Genomic DNA, 12,940 nt, shown 5'->3' on the forward strand with positions numbered 1-12,940 from the left:
AGCTGCATTTTAGAGAAGAAAATGAAAACCACTTCCTCAAAACAAAAACATTTTGAAGGGGGATTTCATTCCCAGAGCAGCACTTTCAGAAAGCAAGCCTACTTAATAGTATTTACAGAATGGCCATGAAAACAAGCTGGTAGGGCATGCGTTTAGAGCAGTCTTTGCCCACTTGTGATTGAAGAGAACAGGAGGAGATTACCATTAGGTCTAGTTTGACAGAGGAAGGAGGAAATGTTGCCCTGCCTTCCGTAAGTGACTTACTCAATAAGGTGATTCAGGAAGTCAACATAGACTGGACCTAGTTTAGAGTCATTTATGGTGGTGTGCTATTGATGCCATGCCTGTAATTGAAGTAGCTTCAGTGAGGATCACCAGTGACATCCTTTTTGAGCGTCCAGCCTCATCTTTACCTTCTTCAACTTCTAAATTTTATCCAGTGTACTTCAACGTGTTCCTTCAAGTGTGTGGACCCACCTCACCAAGTCATAGTACATATTTGTATCCAAATATGCACTTAAAATTTATGTGCCATAGCATCCTTAAAATGTCATATTTTTAAAAGAATGAATGGACAGTGACTGATAGTGGCATTAATTACTGGAATAACTGATGCAAAGTATAGTACATACAATCTCATTACCAACTTTAAATCACTGCAGTCACAACATCCTCAACTAGAAACAATCTCAATCATTTATATGAGATACCAATTAGATTTTGACAGAAACATAACCGAGAAAACAGCATCTCAGTCGTGCATCAAACCATGCTGCATTGTCAATTTCTTCTCAGCTGCAGTGAGACTGATAATACTGGATGGTTACATTTTGGTTAAGATGGGAAGAACAAACAAAATGTCACCAGGAGAGGTAGGTGAGTTTTCTGCATCATCTGAGGCAGCATCTTCAGGAAACTGGGAATTCCTCCTATCCTGGTCCCAGCATGACTGGATGCATCTTGCTCAAAACCCACGCAGCTGTGTTAGGATGGTGTTGAGTTTAAGGTCGTTGATACTGCAGCTCAATATGTGGTCGGTTGAGTAAAGCACACAGCTAACTGTAATCAGGTAGCTCTGCAGCTAGCCAGCTCAGCCTTTGAGTCTTCCTGGAACATACTGTATATGCAAACCCCTACATGCCACAGCATGCTTTCAGGTGCTGCTGACATCTGTCAATAAAAAGAGGAATGATTGGAGGTGGACCTTCACCTTAAAGACAAATACAAATACACTTTGTGAGCACAGTACATAAAAGTATATTGACAGCTATAAGTAGTGTTTCAAAACAGAACAGGTTAGCTTTTTAAGTAACAACTCTGGCTAATTTATAGTAGCTAACGATCAGCTAATGATCCAGTATAGTCCAGTTAATGTTTTTGTCTGTTCAAGCATAGCTAGTATTCCTATTTGGTTTTTTGAATTATTTTTCAGTGCTTATCTTTGTCTTCCATCTGCAGTTACTTGATACTGGAACGAGAGAAGTACAAGCTTTCTTTCCATCTCTTATAGGCTAATAAGGTACTTCGGGTTTTATTTAGAATCCAATACTCCAGGGCAAATTAAGAAGCAAGAGAAAGACTAATTCATTATTTATAGTAACTGTATGGGTAAAAATAGCACCCCTTACCCAGATGATTTGCTTATTTTGTTGTTAAAGTGTGTTTTAGAGTGTAAAACCAATAGGTGATATTTAATTGTGTTCATTTTTAGTGTCTGATTCTGAAAGAAAAGCCTTTAGCTGCTCCTCTTTGTTCTTGTAAGTTAGAGTTTCTACCTAGTTTTGCATATCAATTTCACATATTCCAATCTTTCCTTTTAGTTGCAGAATAAGATAAGATAAGATACATTATGAGGAGGAGGGTATTTTCGTTCTCTGGAAAGCTGGCTTATGGTTTTTATGTTATGCTGTATAGGAATGTAGTGAGTCATATTTCTGTACTATAAAAATGCCATGTTATTCCATGTTATTTTAGAAGATGTTTATTACAGAAGTGTGCAGAAGAGCTAACTAGCTAGGAAGGTTTGGCTCACTTTGAGCTAGCTGGGAAGAAAGTAAAGCGTATCTCTAGGTCAGCTCAGCTTCACAGGCTTCAGAATACTGGAGCTGGGTTTCTGCTTTAAGTCTTCCCATGAAAGAAGCAAAAAAAAATCAGAGACCCTCAAATGACAGAGGAAATGTATAGACACTGGGCTCCCTCGAGTGGAATTAATTTCTGCATACCTTAGTGATACTGACATTTCTGTGGTAAAATATGGGTGATTCTAAAGTAAATTGTGAAGTAACAATAGCAGAGAGCTCAGATGATACATCTCAGCTTTAAATGCTTGTAGACCAGAACAATTTTGAAAGTCTCACAGGTAACAAGCATCAAAGTGCATTGATAGGTTGCAATTAGAACATTGTTCTTGTAGCACTAATACTTAGAAACCTAACATTGATTTTGTCAGCATTTTTCATAGTATATTATTCATTTATTAACTAAGTGAAAGTTTGCATTTTATAGAACAAGAGCACACCGTGCAAGCCATGCCGATTCCAGTACTGCAAAACTTTCATGAGAGAATGGCAATTCAAAGACTTTTCAAACCATCGATGGCATAATTTTAAGAATGTCAGGGATATCACTGGATCCGTAACACTCAGTGCAGAGCATCTGCTGCTGAACAGGCTAATTGAGCACATCCAAAGCATAGGAAATAGCCAAGGAGCTTGGGTGTCTCTCCTCTTCCACAGGCTATCATTCCTATGCCTGGAGTTTTGAGATCTTTTCTCGTGGATATTCTTCAGCCTGTAGAGTATCATATAGAAGAACAAAAGCCTAAACAAAAAGTCCTGTTGTAAAGGGAGTGGTATTGGTTATTTGTCAAACCAATTACTGCTGATAATTATCAAGTCTTTAGAAAAATGGTCACTAATGAAGAAGCAGTGTTAAAACAACTGCGTAACTTTTTTTGCACAAGACTCATCAGCACTGTTTTTATGTGATGAGTCTTCTTTGAAAGGATGCCTGTAAGACTCTCTTGAGGATCCAACATTCTGCACCCATATTCATAACATTTTAAAGCTTGTGTGTTTTCAGTGTATCATATTCCATAAAATTGCTGAAGTAAAACAGAAGTGAATTATGGCAAATCTGAAATCTAAGACATAAAAGTATTGGCAGGCTAATGCTGCTGTACAGACCTCTGTGCTTAATGATCACACAGAATAGGTATATTTTGGAATTAAATATCTCTCAGACATTGAAATTTAATTTACAAAGAGTTGATGCCACTGATTTCTGGTATTCATAGGCCAAATTTGATGCACTGCTGCATCAATTTTATGACATCAGCCTACACATAACTGTATATCAAAGACATAAATAGGGAGTAAAAATCAAAAAGCAGCAGAGCCTTGATTCTTCCAGTGAAGTCATTGTTTTAGGAGTTAGCTCACATCCCAGAGCTGTGCTGCAGATTGTGTTGTGCCAGCAAGCGGAACCATAATCTATGATTTTTCCAGGATGGATAATATAGTTGCACATTGCCGTAAAAAAGAGAATTGATGCTCAACGCTTGCTGTTTTCACAGCCATCTGTTAGAATGTTATGTTTTAGTCGTTAAGGAAAAATTAAAAATGAATTTTATTGTCATGAAATTAATCCCTATTGCCTGGTTTGCATGATCGCGTGTGTAAGAGTTGCTTTCCTTTTTCTTTCTCTGGATGACATATTGGTATAGTAGGCACAAGTATGTAAGAAGAGCACTATTCATGGATTTAGAAAGATCAGAAAAACACCTTTTGCTTGAGACTTTTCAGAAAGTTACTCTATTATATGTTGTCATCCTGCTAGAATCTGAGTAAGAACAGAGTTAAGCTACATATGCAGCAAAATAAGTTGGATAACCAAAACCAAAAAAAACACAAGTTTAAGTTGCACAGACCCTCTCATGTCTGACTTCTCATAGCTTTAGTGTTTTTTTATACTTCATGTTTTTGGCCTGACAGGTTATTGTCAGAATGAGAGAAAGATGTTTATCTCTTTTCCCTTACCTCAGCAAGTCATAACAAATCCACATGACTCCCAGCTTTAGTTTAATGATCAATGAATATCAACAGTTACTCATCTTTCCAACATAACTTCTAGATCCCAGTGGACTTAATCAAGCCAACCAAAAGATGCGCATTGTATTTCTTTAAGGTACCTGGGGATATGAACTCACTGAGAATTTTTGGAGGAAGTATTTCTGTTTTCTTTTATATCTGCTGATTCTTCAGAAGCAGAACTTCTTGCTCAAAAATTATTTTCATCTGGCAGGCTTTTCAGGTTCAAGGTATAATTTCTAGCAAAATTACAGGATAGGATGTCCATGCCCTTGTTTTGTGCACTCCTTTGAGATGTGAAACTCATTCTCCAGCAACAAGCTGTATGTCCTAATTGGTACATGGGTAGAGAGGCACGTGCCTGTCTCCCTTCAGCCAAAACATCACATGGTTTCCAAGGCATCAGAAGAGAGAGCAGGCTTGCCTCTGTCCAGGATCATCTGCAGGGCTGTCATGTTCCACACAGCAAACATTCTTTTTACCTTCTCTTAGCAGCTTCATCTTCATTTCTCTTGTATACAGTGGGCATAATGCAATATAGAATAGTGTTGGTGGTTCTCTGCAAACTTCTAAATGTTTAGAAGAAGTAAATGTTTTCACTGTATTAAGTTTTTCATGCTCTTCTAACTTAGTCATAATCTCCATTTAAAATAAGGACGGCTGGCAAGAGAGTAACCTGTGAGGAGTATCTGCCTTTGATACTGTTAGAAAACAAATTGTAATCAGGTGCAATATTTTAAAGGAATGCAGTGTATTTGCTGTAAGTTCTTACACTTTCTTAGCAGTTTTTATGGCAGTTCTATATGTGACCAAAGCGGACTGTTATAGTTGGTGCTACTAAACTCCTGCATCTTGACAGCATGAATTGGGTCCACAATAAAGCTAGTCCAAGGCTAGAATCAGTGGGGCACAGTTATATGATTTTCTGAAAACTTACTCCTAAATATCAAGAAAACAAGAATAAAAGGTCTGATTATAAGTTCCTAGATCAGTGGTTCTAAAGCTGAGTTCTGTGAGAGCTTGGTAAGTGCCCTGCAAAGCTGCCCCTACAAATTTACTCTCCCACTTTTCTCCTTGGCTCAATTAACATCTGCTGTTGTAAACATGTTGGCGATGTTTTGTTTCTAAGTTCTGTGATGAGGGTGTGTGAGTGGACGAAGTGGCGGAGCAGCTGCCACGCGTACTGTGCGCTAATGTGTCTGCCCTCTTCCTCTCCCACCCTGAGCAGCGTGCTCGACAGCGCAAGTCGCCTGGATGAAGAGCACAAGCTGATCGCCAGGTATGCAGCAAGGCTGGCAGCAGAAACTTCTTCATCAGTAAGTGTTTTAATTAAAGGGAGGTGCTTTCCTTCTGTCATGTTCCAGGGGCTTGGCAAGATCAGGGAAATTATGTCTGACAAGCTCCATGGTTAATGGGTTATATTTCACTATCCTTCTCATCAGATGTTGTTATATTTTATGAGTAACATTTTATTTAAGTCAAAGAATTCACATACTAATGCATATAATCTATATACTAACGTAATGGATGTAATGGTACTTAAATAAGTACATCAAAGGGAATCTGACATCTTAAACTCAGGCAAAACTGGAAAATATTGTCTGGACAAGCTTTGGCTAAAGGTTAATGATTTACTGCATTGAAAAAACGAGTGATGAATCCATTTTACTCTTTAGTTCAAATATCACTACCACCAGGGCCCTAAGTGCTGAGGATTTTAAAGAGTGATCTCCAGCAGGATGGCCATAATGACCCACTGCATTAGCCCTGGCTCTCATTTTCATTTCAGAGCAGTGATTATTTTGCTCTATGTATGTCGAGACAGAAGGTGATGACAGGCCAAAACCTCACTAACTGTGTTAGAGAGGGAAGCGGGAGCCTAATCGAAGTATATAAAATCTTAAATGGTACAAGTAAGGTCAGCCTAGTTACTTTTTTTCCATCTCAGCACATTTGGTAGAACAAGGAATCATAAATGAAAGTTAAGTGAAAGGCAGCTAGCCCAGGATGTCAGGAAGCATACTTTCACACTGAGATTTACATTGTGGGGTCAATTGAAAGGGTGAAGCCAGGCAGTGCTCTTGATGTGAGGCCACCCCGTTCAGCCGTCTGTTGGTGCAATTTCTCTCTTGAGGAGCGGGTTCAAGGGCTGTTGTGGTCGACCAGCCCATCCCACAGCAGTTCCTTTCAATGGCATGACACACAGCACTCAGCTCTTGGGCAGCCTGCAGGTGACTATTGTTGAAGGACTATTATTGAAGTAATTCATCATGGGGACAAAATTCCCTACTGGTAACGTCTCCGAGTAGGAACTGGTAGAAATCAAGTGTATATAACTTGTTCCTTGATAGAAGGGAGAAGAACTGAGGAAACAGTACTTAAGTAGCTTTTAAATAGAGCTGGTCTGAGTAAAATTAATGTATTTCTTTTTGCCAGCCAGGTGCCCATGTTTTTGTGCTCTTTGAAGAAACAAGACAAAAGAAAAAATGAAAGTTTTCATATACAAAAATTTTTCAGCAGAGCACAGGAATAGAACCAAGTTAGGAGCAGGGTAGGAATGTATAAAGCTTTGCTGGTTGTGGGCATTCTGCTTTTTAAGGAACCAAACGTATTCATAGCATTGGGCACTCAGGACAGGCACCCAACAGCCTGTCTCAGTTCTTTATGCACTCCCTTCCCTGGTTGTTGCAGTGTCAGTTTGAAAATGCACCCACAACAGAAAAGATAGCACAGAGCCCACTGACCAGTCAATTGTCTTCATCCTTTTTGAGGACCCGTTCCTGCAGGAGGGGTGTCTGGCATCACACAAAGCTGGTCCAGGCCTCACAGGGTTTGGACAGTGAGAAACGCTCAGATCACAGCAGCAGCTCAGCAGAGGAACCTTCATTGTCTGATTCTTTCACCCTGGTGTTAGACATAGAATCATAGGATGGCCTGGGTTGGAAAAGACCACAATGATCATCTAGTTTTAATCCCCCTGCTATGTGCAGGATCGCCAATTACTAGACCAGGCTGCCCAGAGCCACATAAATGGATATCTTTGATAAAAATTATAAAACTTTGTATGTCTGTGTGAATTCTTGCCTTGCATTGTCATTGATGCAGTGCTGAAATACTGGTGTGTGTACAAACAAACAAACCAGTAGTTGACATCTGCTGAAAACTACAAAAAAAGAACATAGTCCAATAAAACTGAAGTGAATAATGCCTAGTAGGTTAGTGAGAAGTAATTCAATTCCCACTTCATTTTATTGGGAAAAAAAGGGCTTTTTATTTCTGCAGGATTGGAGGGTGAGCTTTCGGAAGTATCAAAGAGCATATGCGAAAACTTGGCCGAGTGGGCAGTGCAGCCAGACTGAAACCTGGATGCAAAAGTCTTCAAACTGAGAGTAAAACTCAACTTTCGAGGGAAAGAAGCACTGCTGAAGTGGAAGCATATCCTCTTCTTTTTGGAAAGAGAAGCTGGTTTTTTGTCAGTGCCTTCCTCTTGTCTTTAGTGTCTGTACTGCAGCAGCTGCCTGCTGCAGTGCCATTCCCTCAGCTTTTAGATGGTGCGGCTGAGAAAGCTCCCAAAGGAAGGGTGGAAAGACAGGATGGTAAATACTGCGTTGTTTACTGTAGCACCTGCACTGCTTGCTAGCAGTGGAGCCATGCTGGTATGAAGCAAAACGTGGATGGTCTCTGTATGTGGACATGCATGGTACTGTGTGTTCTGTGAACAGGACTCTGTATTGAGCTTGTGGGTGCCCACTGGCCATCCCTTGCTCAACAGCTCTCCTTTTTACAGCAGCAGCAGGCACAGCAGAGAGGGGCGGCAGACATCTCCTTCACCATCGATGCAAACAAGCAGCAGAGGCAGCTGATTGCAGAACTTGAGAATAAAAACCGGTAAGGATCCACAAAGTACCTGGTTTTGCTCAGCCCCATGAGTTGTGTGTTATTTTCTACCACCACTTCTGTGCTTTGTACTTAAACACACTTATATGCCTCCCCCAGCAAAAAGCAGAGGGCACAAAAAGGTCCACAGAACATGACAAAGGCTTTAAGATCTCCAGCCACCCTCTTCTTTAATAAATGTCCTGTCAAATGACGATACAATCATTGATACTTTATTTTTCACAGCTGCTGTTTGTTCAGAGTCTTAAAAAAAGCCCAGTCCTATTTCAAAACCAAATTAATTTTTATCTGGATCCTCTGTAGAGCTATAGCATGAAATGATAAAAGGATCAGTCATTCTGGTAACGATATGCTCCCCTGCTTTTATTTGTGAAGAAGATGGTTAAAGCTCCCTAGAACACAATCTGCCTGAGAAAGGCCTGCAGAAAGGTTAGCAGCAGGTGAGGGCACTGATGAAATGAGACACTGGGTTCAGATGTGAGTGAGGCTGAGGGATAGTGCCCAGGAGAAATGGGTTAGGCACCTCCAACAGGAGTGACACCCATGTGCTGTCAGCAGAGTGTCTGGCCCTAGGTATCAGACTGCCCGATGTCATGAGATGTATGACAGCAGAGCTCTGATTTACTGCTGGACTGTAAAACAGGACAGCCCAAACCAGATGGTTTCCTATTGCAAGCCCTGCATGGCCTTCTGTCATGGTGTAATGAGCCACCAGCTCCAGTCTTGATTTGTCTTTCATAGTTGGAGTCCGCCTCCTGACCGTCTGGTACCCAACACGTTGTGCAGGAGAGAAAAAAATCACAAAGGTTTCAACCTTCAGCTGTGAAGCTTTGTTTTCGCTCTCTGACAGCCTTCCAGGGATGGCATGCCAGCCATAACAAGTCCTGTTAATGTGCTTCTCCATGAATCAGTGACCATTCTTGGATCTGTGCTTACTCTACAATATATATATGTATATACTCAAGATGGGCAGATATTATTTTATTATTTGTTAAGCTCAAGTGGTACTAGAAATGTTCCTGGGGAAGAAATAGAAAGGAGCAGTTTAATTAAGCATATAGTTACTTCATGTCTGCTTCTGGCATTGGGAATCTTGAAGAAATGCTTCCCTTTTATTACAAAATACTCAAATTTTATTTTTAGGGCTTCTTCTGTTGGCTGGAGCCCAGTCACTAAATCCACGTTGGGTAAAAGCTGTGTACAGTCACACTTCTTCTCCCCTAGCTGTGTGTAATGAGCTGGTTTAGCAGAAAATGACTGACTTGTGGTCTTCTGCTTGTTCCCTTTCCCAAGAGAAATCCTGCAGGAGATCCAGAGGCTGCGACTTGAGCATGAGCAGGCATCTCAGCCCACACCAGAGAAGGCACAACAAAATCCCACCCTCCTGGCAGAGCTGCGGCTCCTCAGGTAAGTGTACAGCAGTAAAACCTCCAGCAGCTCCTCAGACAGGCTTGTAACAATTAGGGAAGAAGTACGAGATAAACCTGGCTTATGCTTTTGGGACCTTTTCTATATAAATATAACACTGTGTTTTTTCTCCCATTTCAGTGCAGGCTGTGATCCTAAAAGTAATTAAGTTTATGTTTAAGCAGCATGCATGAAGAATCTCACATATTACTCATCTACATTAAATTAAGCCTGTGCATTAGTGTTTGCAGAGTTAGGCCCTTAGGTCATTTGGAATAGGTCCCCAAAGCCTTGTCCAAGTGTCATTAATCATATGGGGAAAAATGTTCTTCTGTCAGAGCAAATGCTTCTACAAAGACTTCTCATCTGTGCTAAAGTAAATACAGAGTTACATGAAAATACAGCCAAAATTAGACATTAATTTTTGGAAAACTCCCCATGCTTTGAACTTGAAGGAAAGGTCAGTTCTCTTCATTGTGCATAACCAGGCTGCAGAGTTGTGCTCCATGCCATGTGAGGGGGGAGGAATAACGACATCTGCTGCAGCTGAAGACCTAGAGAATCATTTCTCACACTATCCCACTAAGCTAAAAACGTTGATATGGATGTGTCTGCTTGTTAATTAGGGTATTCTATGCAAGTATGCTAATTGCCATATATATCAAGTTGAAGAAGAACAATTAGTACAGATCTATAGGCTCCCTGTATGTCCCAGAGTTCATGTAGTGAGAGTCAGGCTGGGAATCCAGTAAGAACTATTCAAAACACTTAATCTATTTAGAGAAGAGAGTGTAAATCATTTCTTTGTGGTGAAACAATGCTAGATTAAATTTTATTCCCCTCGCCCAAACAGCAGTTCTCTCATGAGAAGACTAAAGAAAATTTTTGGCCATGTAGCTCTTCCTCCTTGCACTAGAAATATTTTTGTTGCCTAATTCATAACTCTAGGAAATTACTGTAGAAAATTATGCTAAATTCTTTCTTTACAAATACTGTATAGTTTTATTGCTACATTTTCCACACTAAAATATTTTTCTGTTTCACAAATACTTACATTTGCTTTCCAATCTGGAAACAAACAGCTTCTTGATTTCTGAGTGATTTTAGTATGTAATTACTCCTTGATATCCACAGGCAAATGATGTTTTGTGAGAGTTTAAGATATAAAACTGAACACAATGAAAATTAAAACGCTGCACAAAACGTGCTAATGATGTAGCTCCTTCTGTGTATCAAGCTGAACCTCTATTTTAAACAGTTTTAGGAGGTCAGCTTTCTTCTACGTAGTTAACGAATAAAATTAATTATCCTTTAAAAAAAACAAAATGATTGTGCAACGTTAGCAGATTGACTACTTAATTTTACATCTTTGCAATTTTGCTACACTTAATAAAACCATAATAACCTTATTTAAATTTCCTCACATGGGATGTCCCTAGGGCAGTAGTGCGGAGTTCTACAGTATCTTTTCTGATTTAATGTGCAGAGGCAGTAAGTAACTTCAAATCTGTGCATCTGTACACTGTGTTGTACGCTGCTTAGATCCTCTCTCTACGCAGATGAAATCTTAAAAAAAACAAAAACAAAAAAAACACCCACAGAGGTATGTGCTAGGATGTGCCACTTTGGATTACGTGGATATCTTATTTTTAATGGCAGTTTCTTGAACTCAGTAGCTTTTGTACAAATCATAGCATTTCCAGCCATTGGAAAAGAAGGTGCAACACAGATAATTAGTCCTCCAGAAGAGTAAATACAACCTAGCAGTTTTGTTATCTGGTCTTAATATACAGGTGAGAGATGGCACACATGCTAACCTGTAGAAATGAATGATATTTATATCAGTATATGTTCACACAACTTAAATAGAAGGCTCAAATACGAGTTTCATGCTTCCTTAAATATGGGAAACATATTTAGTTTGTTGATTTTGTTCTTCCTTAATAGAATAGAATAGAATTGGACTAGACTAGTTCAGTTGGAAGGGACTCACAAAGATTGCCTAGTCCTACTCAACCGCTTTAGGGCTGACCAAAAGCTCAAGTGTATTAACAAGGGCATAATCCAAATACCTCTAGAACACTGACATGCACTGGGCATCAACCACCTCTCTAGGAAGTCTGTTCCAGTGTTTGACCACCCTCACGGTAAATAAGTGTTTCCCAGTGCCCAGTGTGACCCTCTCCTGGAGCAGCTCTGTGCCGTTCCCATCCTGCCATCAGTTCCCAAAGAGTAGAGCCCAGCACCTCTCTGCTTCCCCTCCTCAGGGAGCTGCAGAGAGTGGTAAGGTCACTTCTAGGCTCCTCTTCTCCAGACTAGGCAACCCATTGCTCTCAGCCTCTCCTCACCAGACATACCTTACAAGTCTGCTACCAGCTTTGTTGTTCTCTGGACACTTTTAAGTAACTTAACGCCCTTTTTGTATTGTGAAGCAATGCAATACACCTAGCAATACTCTAGGTGAGGCCTTTAGGATAAAGTCATGTTTTAAAGGTAGTACAAGGATAACAACATAGTGTTTCTATTCAACTTGCAACATGATAATGTATACGATATACCTTTTTCAACAGTAACAGTTTTAATTACATCCTGGCTTCCAGCAGGCAGCAATTCCATACTGTATTCATTTGGGGACCTCTCATACAATGCTGTGTCAATGGAACATGTGGTGCTGTACTTCCCTGTGGTGCTCTGGAGCTGTACAGGATCAAAACCATTGCTGACTGTGGGGCACAGACTGGCTGCCACACATGGGGGTGGCCCAGTGTTCACAGTGCCATAGGACTAGCACAGGACTTAGAGCCCAAAGAGCTATTTTCAAGCAATTATAGTTCTTCTGTGTGATAGTCTTATGCTTGCTTTCTGAAAAGATAGGAACAAAAGCAGTTCACTGTGCTTTTCTGGCTGAATTTCTGAACTCTTATATCTTCTCACATATCTTGCCCTGTGCAGTGCCCCTGCTGTAATTTCTTGCCCTTCAGGGCATGGCTTTAATTTCTCCTGACAGTTAGCGAGGTTATTGACTAGAGAGATTCACAGATAGAAAATGAAATCACTGCCAGGCATTCCCACAAGGGAAAATGTACACAATCTTGAACCCCTTGTGCTCTTTGGAGAAGGATCTGTGTCAATGTCTGTCTTTTTCCTAATCACTGTACTCAGTCTCACGAATATTCTCTGTATGAGGGAACTCCATAGCCTACACATAACCCTGCTTTCTAGGCGCTGAATGTGGTTAAAAGCTGCTGAGGGCTAAGTCTGATTTATCTGCTTGTTTCTCAGACAGCGGAAGGACGAGCTGGAACAGAGGATGTCTGCTCTCCAAGAGAGCCGAAGAGAGCTTATGGTTCAGTTAGAAGGCCTCATGAAACTGCTGAAGGTAAGGAACTGCATTTGATACTAACAAGGAGGAAGGGCAGAGCCCTTTCCTTTGACAGAGAGGAGAGAGGAGAGACGAGTGCAGGATTCTGCAGAACTTGGCAATTTTCATGATAAAATTTGGCAAGTTGGTTCTTTGACGTTCCCTTTCTTTCATTGTTTTTTCCCTT

At 40.4% G+C, this 12,940-nt stretch overlaps 1 protein-coding gene across 1 annotated transcript; it reads left to right on the forward strand.

The window, feature by feature from the left end:
• The first annotated feature begins 5,209 nt into the window (after positions 1–5,209).
• LOC104910320 (dystrobrevin alpha-like) lies at positions 5,210–12,856 on the forward strand. The gene is made up of 4 exons (XM_010708879.3): positions 5,210–5,404; positions 7,876–7,976; positions 9,279–9,392; positions 12,675–12,856. Exons 1-4 carry the CDS (start codon positions 5,225–5,227, stop codon positions 12,787–12,789), a joined length of 510 nt encoding a protein of 169 aa, XP_010707181.1. The 5' UTR covers positions 5,210–5,224; the 3' UTR covers positions 12,790–12,856.
• The last annotated feature ends 84 nt before the right edge of the window (positions 12,857–12,940 follow it).

The sequence above is a fragment of the Meleagris gallopavo genome, chromosome 3 (assembly GCF_000146605.3).
Source record: "Meleagris gallopavo isolate NT-WF06-2002-E0010 breed Aviagen turkey brand Nicholas breeding stock chromosome 3, Turkey_5.1, whole genome shotgun sequence".
Classification (NCBI taxonomy): domain Eukaryota; kingdom Metazoa; phylum Chordata; class Aves; order Galliformes; family Phasianidae; genus Meleagris; species Meleagris gallopavo.

Excerpts from the sequence above, each read along its gene's own strand:
- LOC104910320 (XM_010708879.3), top strand. The coding sequence starts at position 5,225 with ATGAGGGTGTGTGAGTGGACGAAGTGGCGGAGCAGCTGCCACGCGTAC. Across the intron at positions 7,977-9,278 it reads GAACTTGAGAATAAAAACCG|AGAAATCCTGCAGGAGATCC; the intron begins GTAAGGATCCAC and ends CCCTTTCCCAAG. Across the intron at positions 9,393-12,674 it reads GCAGAGCTGCGGCTCCTCAG|ACAGCGGAAGGACGAGCTGG; the intron begins GTAAGTGTACAG and ends CTTGTTTCTCAG.